Consider the following 16,494-nt stretch of genomic DNA (forward strand, 5'->3'; position numbering starts at 1 on the left):
CTAAACGTAGCTAAACGTAATTTAGGCACAAGTCACTTACTTTTTCCTGTCAATTAGTTTGAGGTGACAGACCGGATACCCAGGATTTTAATTGGAAAAGTCTGCTATTTGTTCAATGTGGATTATGTTTTGGGAATAAATCGTCACACGGCCTCGTTTCCTTCTTAGATTTACTTGGAGTTTATTGTCTTACGAAAAGCACGAGTACAGAAACTTTACGTCCTGCTAGAGTAGCAAATAAGTTGCCACTACATGATTCAGAAAATTGCTCCGCAAGTCAAAGGATTATCAAGCTAACCGCGACGCACAAGTAGGATTTGGTGCACGCGGCTGGGATACAATACGGGATTCAACACAGCGTAAGCTTACTCACAGCTTACGTTCCATATGTCTTTTGGACATATGGAACGTAAGCATCACTTGTATTTAAGGGAGCGCATGTGCTTGCTAGTAGAAGGGGAAATAGTCTGAATATGTCAGCTAAGTGATTGAATAGCTATTGGAGCAACTTCAAGCCTAAGAATTAATTGCATTAAAGAGTTTGTGGCAAAGCAATTAATATGGAGCCAATTTAAACTAAGAGGGTATCAAAACCAACTGTAAAAGCGTTTGAAAAGAAGCTAAACAGCTTAAAGGAACAAGGAAAGCTAAGTTGACCAATCTTACTAAAAAGATGAAGGAACTTGATGCTCTGATAGAGGATGATGGCAATTTAAAAAAAGTGAGTGACAATAGCAGCTGACTTCACAGACATGTATATTGAGTTCTGTTCTGGACACCGTGTGTTTTTATGTTCGCTAAATCCCCTAGTGGTGTTCGATGATAGTGCAGCCTGCTGTAAACAGGAAGTAGCCATTTTGAAGTGTCAGTCTACATGCGGCAGTCAAGCGATGACTCCCAGCTCCACATTCTTGTGCCATCATTCGATCTGATAGCTGTTTCACGCATTGTCTGTAAGTTAATGTTTAAGTTGGAAGTATATTGACCTAGAAAAACCCTTTATTTCCACTTTTTAGCGAGAATTATGTTAATTTCTCAAAACCTTTATTTTGTACATCTACATGCTATGTTATACCTCATGCATACCCGTTAGCATCATTAGGCTTTTTGCTAGCCTCTTAATTCATGTTCATTTGTTCGCATGTTCACTTGTTGTTAGCATAGCCTCCATTTTTGTGTCCTTTTCATACTTCTTCGGAACTGTAACGCCAACATTTCTTTTTATTCTTGTGTTACAGTTTTACAATCTACGAGCTTCACTAAAAACTCTCTATACAGAATCCCGTTCTCCTTGAGTTATTGAAGTTTAACTGACTGGATAGCTGGATGTTCATCTAGTGAGAACAGTACAAGTTCTGTGACGCAAATTATGCAGTTAAAAACTATTTGAATGAGTGACAGACACAGTGGTATGAGCCAGAAGCCATTTACTTGAAGAATTTTGTGGGGAAAGTGGAAAGTTGGCTGGAAAGAGTGAAAGATCAAGACAATGAGGCTAAGAGAGTTGATGCTGAAATCGAGCCTGAAGACAGTGCCTCAGTACCATCAAGCAGGAAAAAGCAAGCAAGTCGATCTGTTTCGCTTGTGTCTTCTACAGCATCTTCTACCAGGCTTAAAGTGAAAGCTGAACGGGCAGCTCTGTTAGCATGTGCGGAGTCACTAAAGCAGTTGCAGCAATTTGAGAGCGAAGAGGCTCTGCTTAAAGCAAGAAAACAGGAGTTTGAGTTGAGGGCAGCCATCGCTGCTGCAAATGCAAAACCGGAGGTGCTAACTGTAAACGGGCCACCTCATAACACTTCTGCTGAACCTGAAGACGGTATGGCTGCCTACTTTAATGCTGCAGGGCATGGTAGTGAGGGCGGCTTCAGAGCCCTGCAGTCAGACTGTGGAGATTCTCATGTAATGAGTGCATCAGATGCTGCCCAGAGAACAAGGCTTCCAATTGATGCACTAAAAAGTAGCAGACTCCATCAACCAAATGCTAACGTCAGCTACCAGCCCAGCACAGGACAGGGCAGGTCAACCAATATTCAAGATTTGCAACAAATAAAATTACAGAGCTTTTGGTGAAGCTACAAAAAGTGTCCACTCTCCCACGGATGGATATCCCAGTTTTTGATGGAGATCCCTTGGAATTTGGTTTTTTTCATTAAAGTGTTTGAGCATGGGATAGACGATAGGACAGACAGCCACAGGGATAGGCTGTATTTTCTTCAGCAGTCCACCCATGGCAGACCAAAGGTGCTAGTGTGCAGCTGTTCACATATGCATCCTGACAGAGGCTATGTAGAAGCCAAGAAGCTTTTGAACAAACACTTTGGTAATGAGTATACTATCGCCTCTGCCTACATCGAAAAAGCACTGAAATGGCCTGTAATTAGGTCAGATGATGGAGAAGCACTCACAGAGTTTGCCATGTTCCTCATCGGTTGCATCAATACAGTTAACAGCATGTAGTACATTGAAGAAATGGATAGCCCTACTAATGTAATGTTGATTGTCATTTCTAAGCTTCCCTTCAAGTTAAGAGAAAGTCGGAGGGGAGTTGCTTGTGACATGCAGGAAAGGACAAGTTTGAGAGCCAGGTTCACTGACTTTCGCAGCTTTGTGTGGACAAGCAGGCAAGAAACGCTTCACACCCTTTATTTGGCAATTTACAAGAGCCCATGTCATCAAGCCACGGAAACAAACTAAAATCAGGAGAAAAAAGGTCCTCCAAGATTCGAGGAAAGGAAAGACCCTTTTGCAACAGATGTAACCCCTGTTCCAAGGCACACAGAGCAAGGAAATAAGGATAAGGAAAATACTGCTTCCAAAACTGGGAAACAATGTATTTTTTGTCACAAAGCTGGACACTTGGATTTTTGCAAGCTCATCAAACAGAAGCCTCACAAGGAAAAGATGGATTTCCTTAAATCCAAAGGTGTGTGCTTTGGATGCCTTTCACACGGTCACTTAAAGGAGCATTTCACCGGTGCAGACATGAATATGTATTGAAATTGGGTCCTATATGTAGTCGAATAATAAAATAAAATTCTAATTTGGTGCCGTCTTGACCGAGAAAAGGCAGAAAGTGACTTTTTGGCGCTTGTGGATTGAAGACAACAACTCCCACCATGCACAGCTTCGCTGGCGGCCACTCCCGCTGATCATCTCCGCCTATTGGACACCTCCTTGTTCCATCTACTAATGGAACAAATCAGCGTGGAGCTTGAACCGACGTCACTAGAGTAGTGACGCTTTCACAGAAGCATACGGCCGACATCTTTCCTTATTCTGGGTGGAGATAGTAACATAGTTACGACATTAAATGCGTTTATGTAAACATTTTTAGCGAGAAATGTGCATTTTAATTTCATAATGTTCGCTCGTTGAATTTGAAGGATGTTTGGTTTGATAGTTATGACGAAGAGGGAACGCTCCATTCACTTGCATGGACAGCGTCTCTGGTTGCTAAGCAACCTCAACGTCTTGGCGGACTATATTATTGTTATTTATATCCGAGATTATTTAATCTAACCCGATCTAAACTCTATCATGCACCCAAACATGGCGGCGTTTGGGTTTCCTACCTTGGACTCCTAAATCCAGCGCAGCCACAGGCGCCTTGGCGCGTTGAACCAATTTTTGTGACACACAATGATCAAGCGACAAGTTAGGCACGTTACACGCGTTTGGTGTGGCCGTAGCCCGTGTCCACCAAAAGCGTTTTTTTATGCGGTTTCACCCAAAAAATCGTCTTCGTGTGGACGGGGCCAAGAAGGCGAATACACGTCACCAAGACGGGGAGACAGCGCCAGGCGATTTACGCCACTATCTGCCAATGGATCGTGGATGCCTGGGCTGATATAACAGTCTCCACTGTGGTCCAAGCTTTCACGAAGGCAGGAATAATCACTGAACTGCCAGGCAACAACAGCGACAATGACTCGGATAATGACGAGAGGAATCCGGGCATGTTGGATGCCGTAGGCCTAATCGCCCAACTGTTCAATTCGCACACACAAGAATTCGAGGAATTCGTAGACGGGGAATGAACTGAAAAGGTGAGCTTATTGTTAAGAGATATTGATCAGATATTGTTAATATGCACATTAACGTTTGAACATCGTTACCATGGGAGTGACCGGAGTTGTCAGAACGCTTAATAAAGTTTGACTTTATCTGACTGTTTTGTTGACATTCTCTATAGCACAGCTCGGTCTTGTCGATGTCGATGCATAACGCAACCCCAGTCAAACGTTTGACTGCAGTATCTTCTATTCTATGCGCCTAATAATCCGGTGCGCCCTATATATGAAAACAGTTCTAAAATAGGCCATTCATTAAAGGTGCGCCTTATAATCCGGTGTGCCTTATAGTACGGAAAATACGGTAGTCCTCGTTTGTATTTCTTTCGAAATGGTGAACTTTTGCATGGAGCCATCTTCTATGTCAGATCCAGTACCCTCCGCCAATGTACTTCAGTTTTATCAACAGCCTCTGTTATCTTAGCTTCAGACGCTGTGGATGTTAGTTTCTGCTGGTGAAGTCCCACCCACTGGCACTGCTCTAATAGGTCTGTAGCGTCAGTGGGTCCCACCCCCTAGAGGGGGGTGGGACTTTGTGGTTGTAGTCTTACGAGAATCATCTCCTCTTACACTTCCTGTTTTCTTGTACGCAAAAATCGTCATATTGCGTCATTAAAAACAGGAAGTGTTGGAGATCGATACGGATCTCTCCAGTCTCTCCAGAAAATAAGGGAATGATGCTAGACCATTCAAAAATATGCGGGGGGTTCTAAAAATACAAAGCTTATGTGAAATGGGTGAAGTTTCCCTTTAAGCAAAGGCTGTCAACAAAGACTTACCTGTCAATCATGTTCTCAGAAATACCCCACCATTCTGCACTTCAACAAAGGTGAGTCAGCAGCTCCCTCTGCTGGCGAAAGCATGCAGGCCAAGTCATCAGTCTCAAATTCCTCCCCAACAACAGATAGTGAAATTTGTGGTTGCACTGGGGCCGGGGAATTGGCCTGGTCACAGTCAATCGTTCCATTGAAAGTCAGACGATTGAGGAGCAACAAAACAGTTGAGTCATACGCATTCTTATGCTACGGCCACACTGCACGCGTTACTCGCGTTAAAAAACGTGCATAACTTGTGCGTCACAAAAATGGTTCAACGCGCCTAAGCAGCCACCATCGCTGCGCTGGATTTAGGAGACCGAGGTAGGAAACCCATACTCCGCCGTGTTTGGGTGCATGATAAAGTGTTTCCAGAATTCGTAGTGTTGATCAGCGGAGAAATAGTCCGCCAAAGGCCTTGAGGTTGCTTAGCAACCAAAGACGCTGCCCATGCAAGTGAATGGAGCGTTCCCTCTTCGTCATAACTATCAAACCAAACATCCTTCACATTCACAGAGCATATTTCTCGCTAAAAATGTTTACATAAACGCTTTTAATGGCGTAACTATGTTACTATTTCCACCCAGAATAAAGAGTAAGATGTCCGCCATGTGCTTCTATGCAAGCGTCTCTGCCAGTGACGTCGGGTCAAGCTCCACGCTGATTGGCTATCGAGGCTAAGCGTCACGCGTAGGCGCGTCAAAAGTTCAAATTTTTGAACCGCTTTAACACGTGTAACGCGTCTACGCGCCTACACCAATGGTTCCCTATGCAAAAATGCAGATTTTTCAACGCCTACGCGCGTGCAGTGTGGCCGTACCTTTAGACCCAGGCAGTACTGGAACTTAGTGGAGTTAATGAGGGACATAAAGTTAACAGGAAAAAAGGCTAATATTTTGCTCCGCACCATGGAAAGAGAGGGGTACACATACTGGGGCTTGAGGTCAGTGGTTTGGATGAGCACAACTTTTTGAAGCTTCCACAAGTCTTCTCATAAGCAGAGATTCCTGTAAAAAAAATAGAATTCCATTCCCAAAAGTGGCCTCATTTGAGGGAGGTTTTGCTCAAGCAAATTGACAAAGATACTGGTTTGTTAATAGGAACAAACTTACCGAATACGCTTGAGCCTTGGAAGGTTATTAACAGTGAGGGTGGCGGCCCTTATGCCGTAAAAACTGTTTTAGGCTGGACAATCAATGGGCCTTTGATGAGAGGAGGAAATGGCAGCAAAGATGACACTGAGTGGCCACAGGTAACAGTAAACAGGATCTCAGTGGAAAAGCTGGAAGAGCTCACTCAGCAGCAAATAAAGTTTGACTTCCCTGAGCATCAGATGACTGAGAAGTTGGAAATGTCTAGCGAGGACCGACAGTTCATAGACTCTGTATCACAATCAGTGAAGCTGAGCGAAGGCCATTACAGCATCAGTCTTCCCTTCAATAAAAAGGACATGACTTTCCCAAACAGCCGTGCTGTTGCAATGCAGAGGGTGGAAAGCCTAAAATGGAAATTATCGAGAAATCAGGAGTTTCATCATGATTACACAAAGTTCATGGGAGAAACTGTACATTCTGTACATACCACATCATGGGGTCTACCACCCAACAAAGCACAAGTTAATGGTGGTGTATCAAGGTACATCCTTAAACTCTCAGCTGTTGCAAGGGCTAGACCTTACTAGTTCCCTCATTGGTGTGCTGACAAGATTCAGGCAAGAGTCAGTCGCCTTCATGTCTGATATTGAAGGCATGTTTTGTCAGGTCAGGGTTCCGGTTGAAGAGACTCATATGCTGAGGTTTTTGTGGTGGCCTCAAGGAGGCCTCAGTCAGGAGCTGAAAGAATACCAGATGGTCGTTCACTTATTCGGCGCAACCTCATCACCCAGCTGTGCAAGTTTTGCACTACGAAAGTGTGCTGAGGACTACCAGGCAGCATTCAGCTCAGTTGCAAATAAAATGCTGTATTAAGGAACTTTTACGTTGCCTACTGCCTTAAGTCGGTTGGCTGCGAGAAACAGGCAGTTGCCCTCATTCAGGAGCTCCGACATCTATGTGCTGCTGGAGGTTTTCGTCTCACAATGTGGATTTCCAACAGCAGAACAGTGCTTGCTTCTGTGCATGAGGACGACAGGGTCAAAGAGCTTGACTTGGAAATGGATTGCCTCCCTATCGAAAGAGCTCTAGGGGTTCAGTGGTGCGTGGAGACGGACATGCTAAAGTTTTGAGTTTCAATTCAGAACAAACCACTGACAAGGAGAGGAGGGCTTTCAATGGTGAGAACTATTTATGATCCACTTGGGATTTTGGCTCCACTCATCCTTCCAGGGAAGCAGATTCTGCAGAAGCTATGCAGAACCAAACATGCATGGGACGACAGCATGCCACAGGCTCTGGCTCTACAGTGGCATCAGTGGGTGACAAGCTTAAATCATCTGCCCAGTTTCGAGGTGAATAGATGTGTTAAGCCGATGTGTTAAGTTCGGTAAGACAGCTTCAGCTCAACTCCATCACTTTGCTTACGCGAGCGAGAAAGGGTATGGCACAGTCACATACATAAAAAAATCACCAGAACCAGACACACAGCGCCTTCATCATTGGCAAAGCCAGGGTTACGCTGTTGAAACCAGTGACTATACCGCGACTTGAGCTTACTGCTGCGTCTATGGTGGCTAAGATGGATATAATGCTGTGAGCAGAATTGGATCAGAGTCTGAAGGACTCTGTCTTTTGGATAGACAGCACGCTGGTCATTCAGTATCTCAAAAGTGAGACCGCACAATCATTGTCAATCGGGTTGTGGCAATCAGAGAAAGGTCAAAGGGTTCCCAGTGGAGATACGTGAAAACTTCAGATAACCCTGCGGACTATGCTTCCAGAGGGCTTACTGTGGATGCCTTTCTAAGGGCAAAAACTTGGCTCATGGGTCCAGACTTCATAACAAAACTGGAGTCTGAGTGGCCTGAAATGCCACACAGCATATGTCGGCCTCTCAACAATGACCTAGAGGTCAAAGAAGCTTCAGTATATGCACTTAGTGCCGAGCAAAGCACAAACGCCACTCTCCAACTCATTCATCACTACTCAAGTTGGTGTTGCCGAAACTAAGTGTTGCATGGGTTCTCAGGTTGAAGTCAACACTGAAGCTACTGGCTAAAAAGAGAGAAGAGTTGCGAACATCTTTCAAGGCTGGAAAGCTGGATGAAGAAATCCAAATGTTGGAGTTGGACAAACAAATGAAAAGCTTAAAAGCTTCACTTCCCTTTGTACCCCTGACTGTAAGTGATGTTGTAAAGGCAGAGTTGGAAGTAGTTCACTTGAGTCAAAGAAAAAGATTTTGTCAGGATATCGCCATGCTTCACGAAGGAAAAGCAGTGCCAAAAAGCAGCCCTCTTTACTGGCTGTCACCAACCATTCAAGATGGCATACTAAGAGTCGGTGGCAGGTTGATGTCAGCCATGCCAGAGGAGTCTAAACATCCTGCAATCTTGGCTAAAGACCTGCATATAACCTCTCTCATTCTCAGATCTGCTCATGAGGAACTAAGTCACAGTGGCAGAAATCATGTCTTGTCAAAGGTGCGGCAGAAGTATGGATTACAAGATCCGACGCAGCAGTCCGACATGTCCTGACGCGATGTGTTACCAGCCGATGTCAGCGGGGGAAAAGAGAAAGTCAAGTCATGGCAGACCTTCCCAGTGACCGAATTGTACCTGATGAGCCACCATTTAACTTATTTTTTCCCGTTAATTAATTTTTTTTTTCTTATTGCTTATGTTTATTTATTTATTTATTTTTTCCACAATGTCTTGTTTTTTAAAAAATGTATGATGACTATATGCTCTGTAAGGTGACCTTGGGTGTCTTGAAAGGCGCCTCTAAATTAAATGTATTATTATTATTATTTACAAGCGTGGACTGTTTCGGTGGACACGGTCTCCTGCATTCACGCACTCCGCAGGTTCATCGCTAGAAGAGGTCAGGTCCGCCTGATGCGTTCCGACAATGGAACAAACTTTGTGGGCACAGAGCATGAGCTGCGGGAGGCAGTACAGGCTTTGAATAATGCAAAGATTGAAGACACATTCAAGGCATCACATGAATGTTCAACCCACCGGTCGCCTCCCATTTTGGAGGAGTAGGGGAGCAGCATGTAAGAACAATAAGGAAGGTGCTCAACTCCATCGTGAAGCCGCAGCAATTGATGAGGAGGGGCTGCACATTCTGCTTTGTGAGGTTGAGGCGATTATAAATTGCCGCCCTATCACCAGAGTCTCAAACGATCCAAATGACCTGGAGGCTTTGACCCCAAATCCTCTGCTTAACAGATTTTGGAGACGCTGGACCAAGGAGTATCTACCGGACTTATAACAGAAACAAAAATGGTCCCATCCAAAAAGGAATATCGGTGAGAATGATATTGTCCTTATTGTGGATGAATCCGCCCCAAGAAATTCATGGGTGATGGGTCGAGTGATCCAGACAATCAAAGACAGCAGAGGACATGTTCGTCAAGCGAAAGTGAGGAACTTAAGAAACTTATTTTTTCCCGTTAATTAGTTTGAGGTGACAGACCGGATACCCAGATTTAGCTTGGAAACGTTGGCTATTTGTTCAATGTGGATTATGTTTTGGGAATAAAGCGCCACATTTTTTCCTTTTGCATCGCCCTCATTTCCTTCTTGGATTAACATGGAGTTTATTGCCTTATGAAAAGAACGAGTACAGAAACTTTACATTAATCCATATCCAATCCAACCATTTCTTCCTCAACTCTTCTTTCTTGGCCTAGAGATGCAACGTTCATTTGTTATCGCCACAAATAGCAAAGGCAATAACTTGTTCCGCAATGTTAGCACCCTGCTGTTACCTCCTACCTGCCGAGATGGGCTCTGTGTCACCTGGCAGCAAAATCAATACTGTCTTCCCGTGGGCCGTCGCAAACCAAGGCGGCCGAGGCCATGAATACTAATTCCCCAACTGACGTCAGTTGGTGAGGCTTTTCTAATTTGCTTGTTTATGCATCCATTGTCTTTCATTTGCTAATGCAGGCAATCGAGGTAGAAGAACATTTTCACGTTTAGCATGCATATGCAACTCAGAGACCCATCGTATTTCTAAAGACGTAAATAGATTTGGATCAAGTTTGGCCACTAGGTTTCCACTAGGGGTCATCCAAATACTTGAACATAAAATCCACAATCACTCCGCTAGGAAACACTGATTAATACAGATTATATCAGCTCCATCACGAATGAGCAACCTCCACGAATGATTCTTCAATGCATAAATTGGGTTTACAAACATTAGTGTGTGTGTTCGTGCATGTGTGTGCTTCCATGTATGTGACGGTGCTGAAGGGACTTCAAAATAAGCCCCTTCATGGCGAAGCAAGACGCCTTCGCTGCGCGTCGGTGTCCTGTTCGCCCTGTCGGGGCTTATTTTCCCGATAATGACCGGCGTTATATACATTATCCCTTACTTATTGCACGGCTCTTCTCAATGCTGTAGACTTCTCCATTCACTTGCATGGGCCTTCCTAACGTTCAGCTGTCAATTATTTTTTGTTTCTTACACGGCTCTTCTCAATGCAGTGGAATGCTCACGTCCAGCATATTTGACCGCTGTCAAGGAAAGGGTTTCTTTTTGCCTCAGATTCACGTCATCTGTATCACACTGCAGTCTGGTAACTTATCAACCCCAGCGTATTCGGTTGCTAAGTGACGTCAACGACTTGGGCGAACTATTTCTGTGCTGATCAACGCAAGACACACTGTGTGAAGTAATTTTTTCGATTTGGCAAGTAGCCATTACTAATAATACCAATACTCTTTGGCTGGGATGATGAGGCATCAGAGAATCAAGTCATTTTAGCCTGAATACATAGGTAAAAAGCACCAGAGCAGGTTGCTAGTACCATGGACAGTATCAGAACGATAACCTGTTGAACTAAATGGATGTGGTAGGCCACACCACGGGATGCATCTGCAGACCACTGCCACATAAATAAAGGTCAGACGCAATATCTATTGCGTCTTTAACATTGGATTTGCTGGTGCTTTGGCAAGGTCTTTTGTGTTTTTTGCACTCAAGTGGTCGGCTGATTTAACTTGCAATTGATAGTCGGTGGGGTCAGTCGCTTGTTGACACAAAGTGACTTTTGGTCATTCTTGCTTTGCTTGAATTCTGGAATAAATGTGTGGTGGGGGGGGGGAGTGCATGCGTTTTTGTCAGAATGCCTGATGTAGGCTAGTTTTGATGGAATGCGTGTTGTGAATTGAGAACAGCCAGCTCATAATGTGATAGCATTCAGCTGTGCAACAAATATTTTTTTCTTCTCCTCCCACTCAGGGTGAAAATGGTAGGTCTTAGCTCGTTTCCCCTCAGCCATGCCAACGTTTAGGAGTGTGTAACTACTGTTGACGGCTTTCAACTGCTGTTGACAGCGCATGCGCTGCCGCGCGTATATGTCCCGCGCAAATTTTATTTTATTAAAAAAGGGTTGGGGTTAGGGTTTTTTTTTTTTTTTCTTCACCCCTCGCGGTCGACTTGGGATCTGTCGGCGGTCTACTGGTAGACCGCGATCGACTGGTTGGGCACCCCTGCCCTAAACAGTAAGGCTAAGTGACTGATTTAGTGAGTGCTAAAGCTGGAGCACCAATTTCACCAGGATAGTCTCGTCTTTCCCCAAGAAGGGGAAATCAGGGCTTAGCAAGCTAAAGGAAGCAGCATGTTACCCTGAGGCTGATGGGGTAGTCCTACCCAGAGAGGCTGGGTGGGGTAGTCCTACACAGAGAGGCTGGGTGGGGTAGTCCTACCCAGAGAGGCTGATGTGGTAGTCCTACCCAGAGAGGCTGATGGGGTAGTCCCAAGGGCGTAACCATGGTTTAGACATTGGGGGGGTCCAATTTTTTATTATTTACTATATATTCTGCTTGTATTAGAAGTAGGCTACTTTTATGTATTGCTGACATGTAGGCCCAGGTTATAAACAATGTTGTAAGGCTGTCTAGTCTCACATTCAAAATTCTCACCTTATCGCCTGCATTGTTACCACATGTCATTTTATCAGAAAAAACAGCGACTCATATTTTAATTAGGCTACTCGTTTTATTTGCTCACACATTTAGCTCGGTATCAAGCTACTAATTGTCTGGAGAAAAAAAAAACGTGTACGCTCGGCTGCTGGTCCAGTTTTATCCGCTTTTTAAGTAACCTTAAATTGTCCGTTACCTCCTCTCCAACACGTTAAATAACGTTACTTACATTCAAATGACTCACCTGATCACCTGCATGTTCAGAGCATGTCCCTGTCTGGCCACTGCTTTCAGCATGCCTGTCTCTCTCCTTCTCTCTCTGTGCTGCCTGCATCGTAACCATGTCATTTTATCAAAAGAACAGCGACTGACCTTCATGAGCTATATTTAATATTCTGCTTTTACGAGGCTACTCGTTTTATTTGCTTACTCAAAGCTCGGTATCAAGTTACTTACTGTCTGAAAAAAACTGCGTATGCTTGGCTGTTGGTCCAGTTTCTTCTGCTTTTTAGGTAACCTCAAATCCTCCATTACTCAACTTTACTTTCTTGGCTCTCACTGAAGAAAGAGTGTGGGGTAACCATGACAACGCAGAAAGTCGCGAGGTGGTTTCAAACTAAATCGCACAAGTGTACAATTAGGAGGGGGGATTCACACACTTAACAAACGGAAATAAATTGAAAATAAAATAAGACATAACAAGAGACCGATCCATTGACAGGGTTCATAAAAAGATAACATATATTTTACATTCTATCCTGCTGTATATTGGGGGGGACAGGTTAGTATTTTCTCAACATTGGGGGGGACACGACCCCCCCAAAGAATGCGTGGTTACGCCCCAGAGAGGCTGATGGGGTAGTCCTACCCAGAGAGGCTGATGGGGTAGTCCTACCCAGAGAGTGGGGTAATCCTACCCAGAGAGGCTGATGGGGTAGTCCTACACAGAGAGGCTGATGGGGTAGTCCTACCCAGAGAGGCTGATGGGGTAGTCCTACCCAGAAGAGGCTGGGTGGGGTAGTCCTATCCTGTTAAAATAAACCTGTTGGTCTGCATCAGGTGTGCGTAAAAGAAACACGTGATGGAAAACCGAATAATCCAACCAATAAGAAACCTGCAAAATAAAGGAGGTGTGTTAAAAACGAGAGTAGATTCATATTGGTCGAACTCCTAGTTTTAGTGAGTCGACCTTCATAACCCTCTAGTCTATATCATGGTACTTTCCTTTCAAAATACATTTCACGTCACCAGATAATTAATATAGGACTGGTTACCCAGGGTCCCAATGGGGGGAGGGCCCTCAATGCCTGAGATGAAAAGCTGTATTTTGTTTGCAATTTCTTATTTCTAAGTAAATAATATCTTAAGTAACTTTGGCTGAATAAAAGTTTTTTACACCTAATTTGCTTGTTTATGCATTCATTGGCTTTCATTTGCTAATGCAGGCAATCGAGGTAGAAGAACATTTTCACGTTCAGCATGCATATGCAACTCAGAGACCCATCGTATTTCTAAAAGGACCAAGACTAAACGGTTTCTCGGAGAATGACACCTTTAATGTGTTGATATGATAAGTCAATAGCAACCAGCTCAATACGCTGTACTACTTTGACAATTGGCTCATGCCAAGCTAATGCAGTGTTTTCGACACAAAGAGTTTAACACCTTTCAGCTATCAGAGGGTAGTAGCAGACTTCAGGCCGGACTCCTAGTTTTAGTGAGTCGACCTTCATAATTCTCTAGTCTATATCATGGTACTTTCCTTTCAAAATACATTTCACGTCACCAGATAAATAATATAGGATTAATAATGGGGGGAGGGCCCTAAATGCCTGAGATGAAAAGCTGTTTTTTGTTTGCAATTTCTTATTTCTAAGTAAATAATATCTTAAGTAACTTTGGCTGAATAAAAGGTTAAGTGACTAAACTTTCTAAAGAAAAAAATGGTGGTGGCCAACTGTCACCCCTTACAGAAGTCACAAAATGGTTTATTCTGCTGAACATAGATTCTCAAAAGAAACAGTAACGCAGCTGATCAGTGATCAGCTACATGGAGTGACTGACTGAGTGACTGCTAATGATGAAGCACTAATTAGCACCACAAAAGTCACGTCTTTCCCCAAGAAAGGGAAATTTGGGTCACATAAAAGAAAATAAAGTAGGAAAGGGATGAAAATTGTGAACCAACTTAATTAAGGCGTTAGCACTGGAGTAGTAGCAGTCAACATAAAGAATATCCCAGAATCCCAGTGTGGCCATCAAATCGCCTTTGCAACTAATAAGTTGGTGACACTGGAAAGAACCAGCATATGATGGGAAGGCAGGTTAGGTACTTCATATCAAACGCTGAATAAAGGCTTTTTAGCTGAGGTACTCTAGCCGTTCAGTGCTCCAGCACCAGGCCCTGCCAACACCTGCATCTGCCCTGATGAAGTCCAACATTCATCAGTTAAAATGTCCATGAAACACGTCTAAAATAAATCCCTCAGATAGTAACGGCCTAATATGTAACATTTACGCCTTAAATATTCTTGTGAAGATGTGAATGGCATCTTCACTGTGTTAACATGTTTTAAAAGATTCACTTGTTCCTCTCCGACTGTTAGCCCTGTAATAGTCTGCAGCTGTAGGTTAATTTGATCGAAGCCCATTCTGGTGCTCCTTCAGAGGCCCAGAGTTCTAGACTGGAGGGAGGCTTGAGTTGTGCAAGTGACTCGACTGTTGTGGTATTGTTTTTAAGTAAAAATATATATAATAATATTTTTACCAACAACATTGTGCGTCGAGGAAACTCTTTTTCACAATACTATGTTATGTATTCTGTTGAGTAGTGCATTTGCATAATCTGAAATGTTTCCAACAATGTTCAACTCAGAGATGTCCATAGTTTACTTTACAGTAACGGTCCGTTGCCGTCGGTCACATGTCTATGACGTCATATGGCCTTACCCCCTAACTTCAGGAAAACACACAAAAACAGTAATCCAGTAAAGGCCTAATGTATCGATATGATAAGTCAATAGCAATCTAGCTTACTACGCTGTGGTACTTTGTCAAGTGGCTCAGGCCAGACACCAAGCTAATTCAGTTTTTGACACAAAGACTTTACTTAGGCAAGTTGTTTTTTATGTTTAAACAGTCTATGTGAAATCTGTTTAATCTTTATTATATACAGTCTGTTAAATCTGTTTAATCTGTGTAATATACGGCTTATGCTATGTCAGCTTAACCATACGTCATGCTGAGTTGTCATACAGTGATACCAAAGTGAGTTGACCAAGGATTTCCAACTCAAAAGCAGGTGTAAAAACCGAAAAGAAAAGCTGCAATCGCTCACGGCCAAAGCAAGGGGGCATAGTGGGGGGGGGGTTACCAAGGGCCCCAATGGGGTTAGGGCCCTCAAAACCTGAGATGAAAAGGCAGGACAAGTAGGAATCAGGGTTTCCCACAGCATTTTACAGCCTATTCTTGTTCCAGGTGTTATTTTGAATAATTGTGTTTAAATAATATTTGAGTAGTCTGTAGTCCATCGCGCAAACAAGCCCATTCATTATTGTGCTTGAGTTGAAAAAGAAAAATAGAGTCCATCTGTAATTTCTCTTGACTTTTCTTTCAGGACTTGTAAAGAATGGATCTAAACCTGCTAAGAAGAAGCCGTCATACAGAAGCGGACAGGGGAGCCGTCCTGGTGAGCGTTCCTCGTCTCTGCAAAATGCCTGTTATGGACGTGAGTTGATAAATAATCATCATCATAATACATTATACATCAATCATATAATAACATAATAAGAACTAATTTTATAAATAGATACTTTTTAAACAAGGTCAACGGTGTGTTGCTTTCTGGAATCTGTTGGGATTCTGGGACATCAATTCCTAACCTATGGCTTGTTTCGTACAAATCATTCACATGACCAAGACTGGAAAACACTTGGTCAGACATAGTTCCTAATGGATGTGTTTGCATCCATAGCCCGGTCATAGAACTCATAGGGCACTATTTTAACGGTCTGAAACGCAAGTGAGAAGCGCCAAACGCAAGTAGCTTTGTGGGCGGTTCTCCCATAAAGACTCGATCACTGATAAGTATGAACAGGATTTATTTAAATAACGACATGGGAATATTTTGCATGGTAAATCTTTGGCATGAGCCCCGTCACTGATCCAGGGTGACGTGCGGACTCGGCGTATCCTGCCAGGACTAGCAGGGGCGGAGCCTTCCCCTGGACAAGTAGACTGAGGCCGACCTGGTGGTGGTGGGGTGGATGGAGGTGCGTCGAACGAAGACCTGAGCAGCAAAGACATATGTTAGACTACTCTTTATAGAGCAGGTGTAGGCAGGTGATTGGTAGCTGGTGATTGGTGGCCAGCCGCGCGTGATTTGAGTCCTCCTGGTAGAACTACCAGCAAGCTTAACATTTCTCCCATAAAGACTCGATCACTGATAAGTATGAACAGGATTTATTTAAATAACGACATGGGAATATTTTGCATGGTAAATCTTTGGCATGAGCCCCGTCACTGATCCAGGGTGACGTGCGGACTCGGCGTATCCTGCCAGGACTAGCAGGGGCGG

At 43.7% G+C, this 16,494-nt stretch overlaps 2 protein-coding genes across 4 annotated transcripts in view; both read left to right on the top strand.

Moving 5' to 3' along the window:
- The window catches only part of LOC130405767 (uncharacterized), a 198,073-nt gene that overhangs the window by 105,496 nt on the left and 76,083 nt on the right, over positions 1 to 16,494 (top strand).
- The window catches only part of LOC130405769 (uncharacterized), an 83,170-nt gene that overhangs the window by 20,423 nt on the left and 46,253 nt on the right, over positions 1 to 16,494 (top strand). For 3 of the 4 annotated variants that reach the window (XM_056610968.1, XM_056610966.1, XM_056610969.1), the window contains exon 3: positions 15,535 to 15,645. In XM_056610968.1, coding sequence (XP_056466943.1) covers positions 15,535 to 15,645 — 111 coding nt within the window. The remainder of the gene's footprint in view (positions 1 to 15,534; positions 15,646 to 16,494) is intronic. The other variant, XM_056610967.1, reaches the window with a different exon arrangement.

This window comes from Gadus chalcogrammus, chromosome 16, assembly GCF_026213295.1.
Source record: "Gadus chalcogrammus isolate NIFS_2021 chromosome 16, NIFS_Gcha_1.0, whole genome shotgun sequence".
Taxonomy (NCBI): domain Eukaryota; kingdom Metazoa; phylum Chordata; class Actinopteri; order Gadiformes; family Gadidae; genus Gadus; species Gadus chalcogrammus.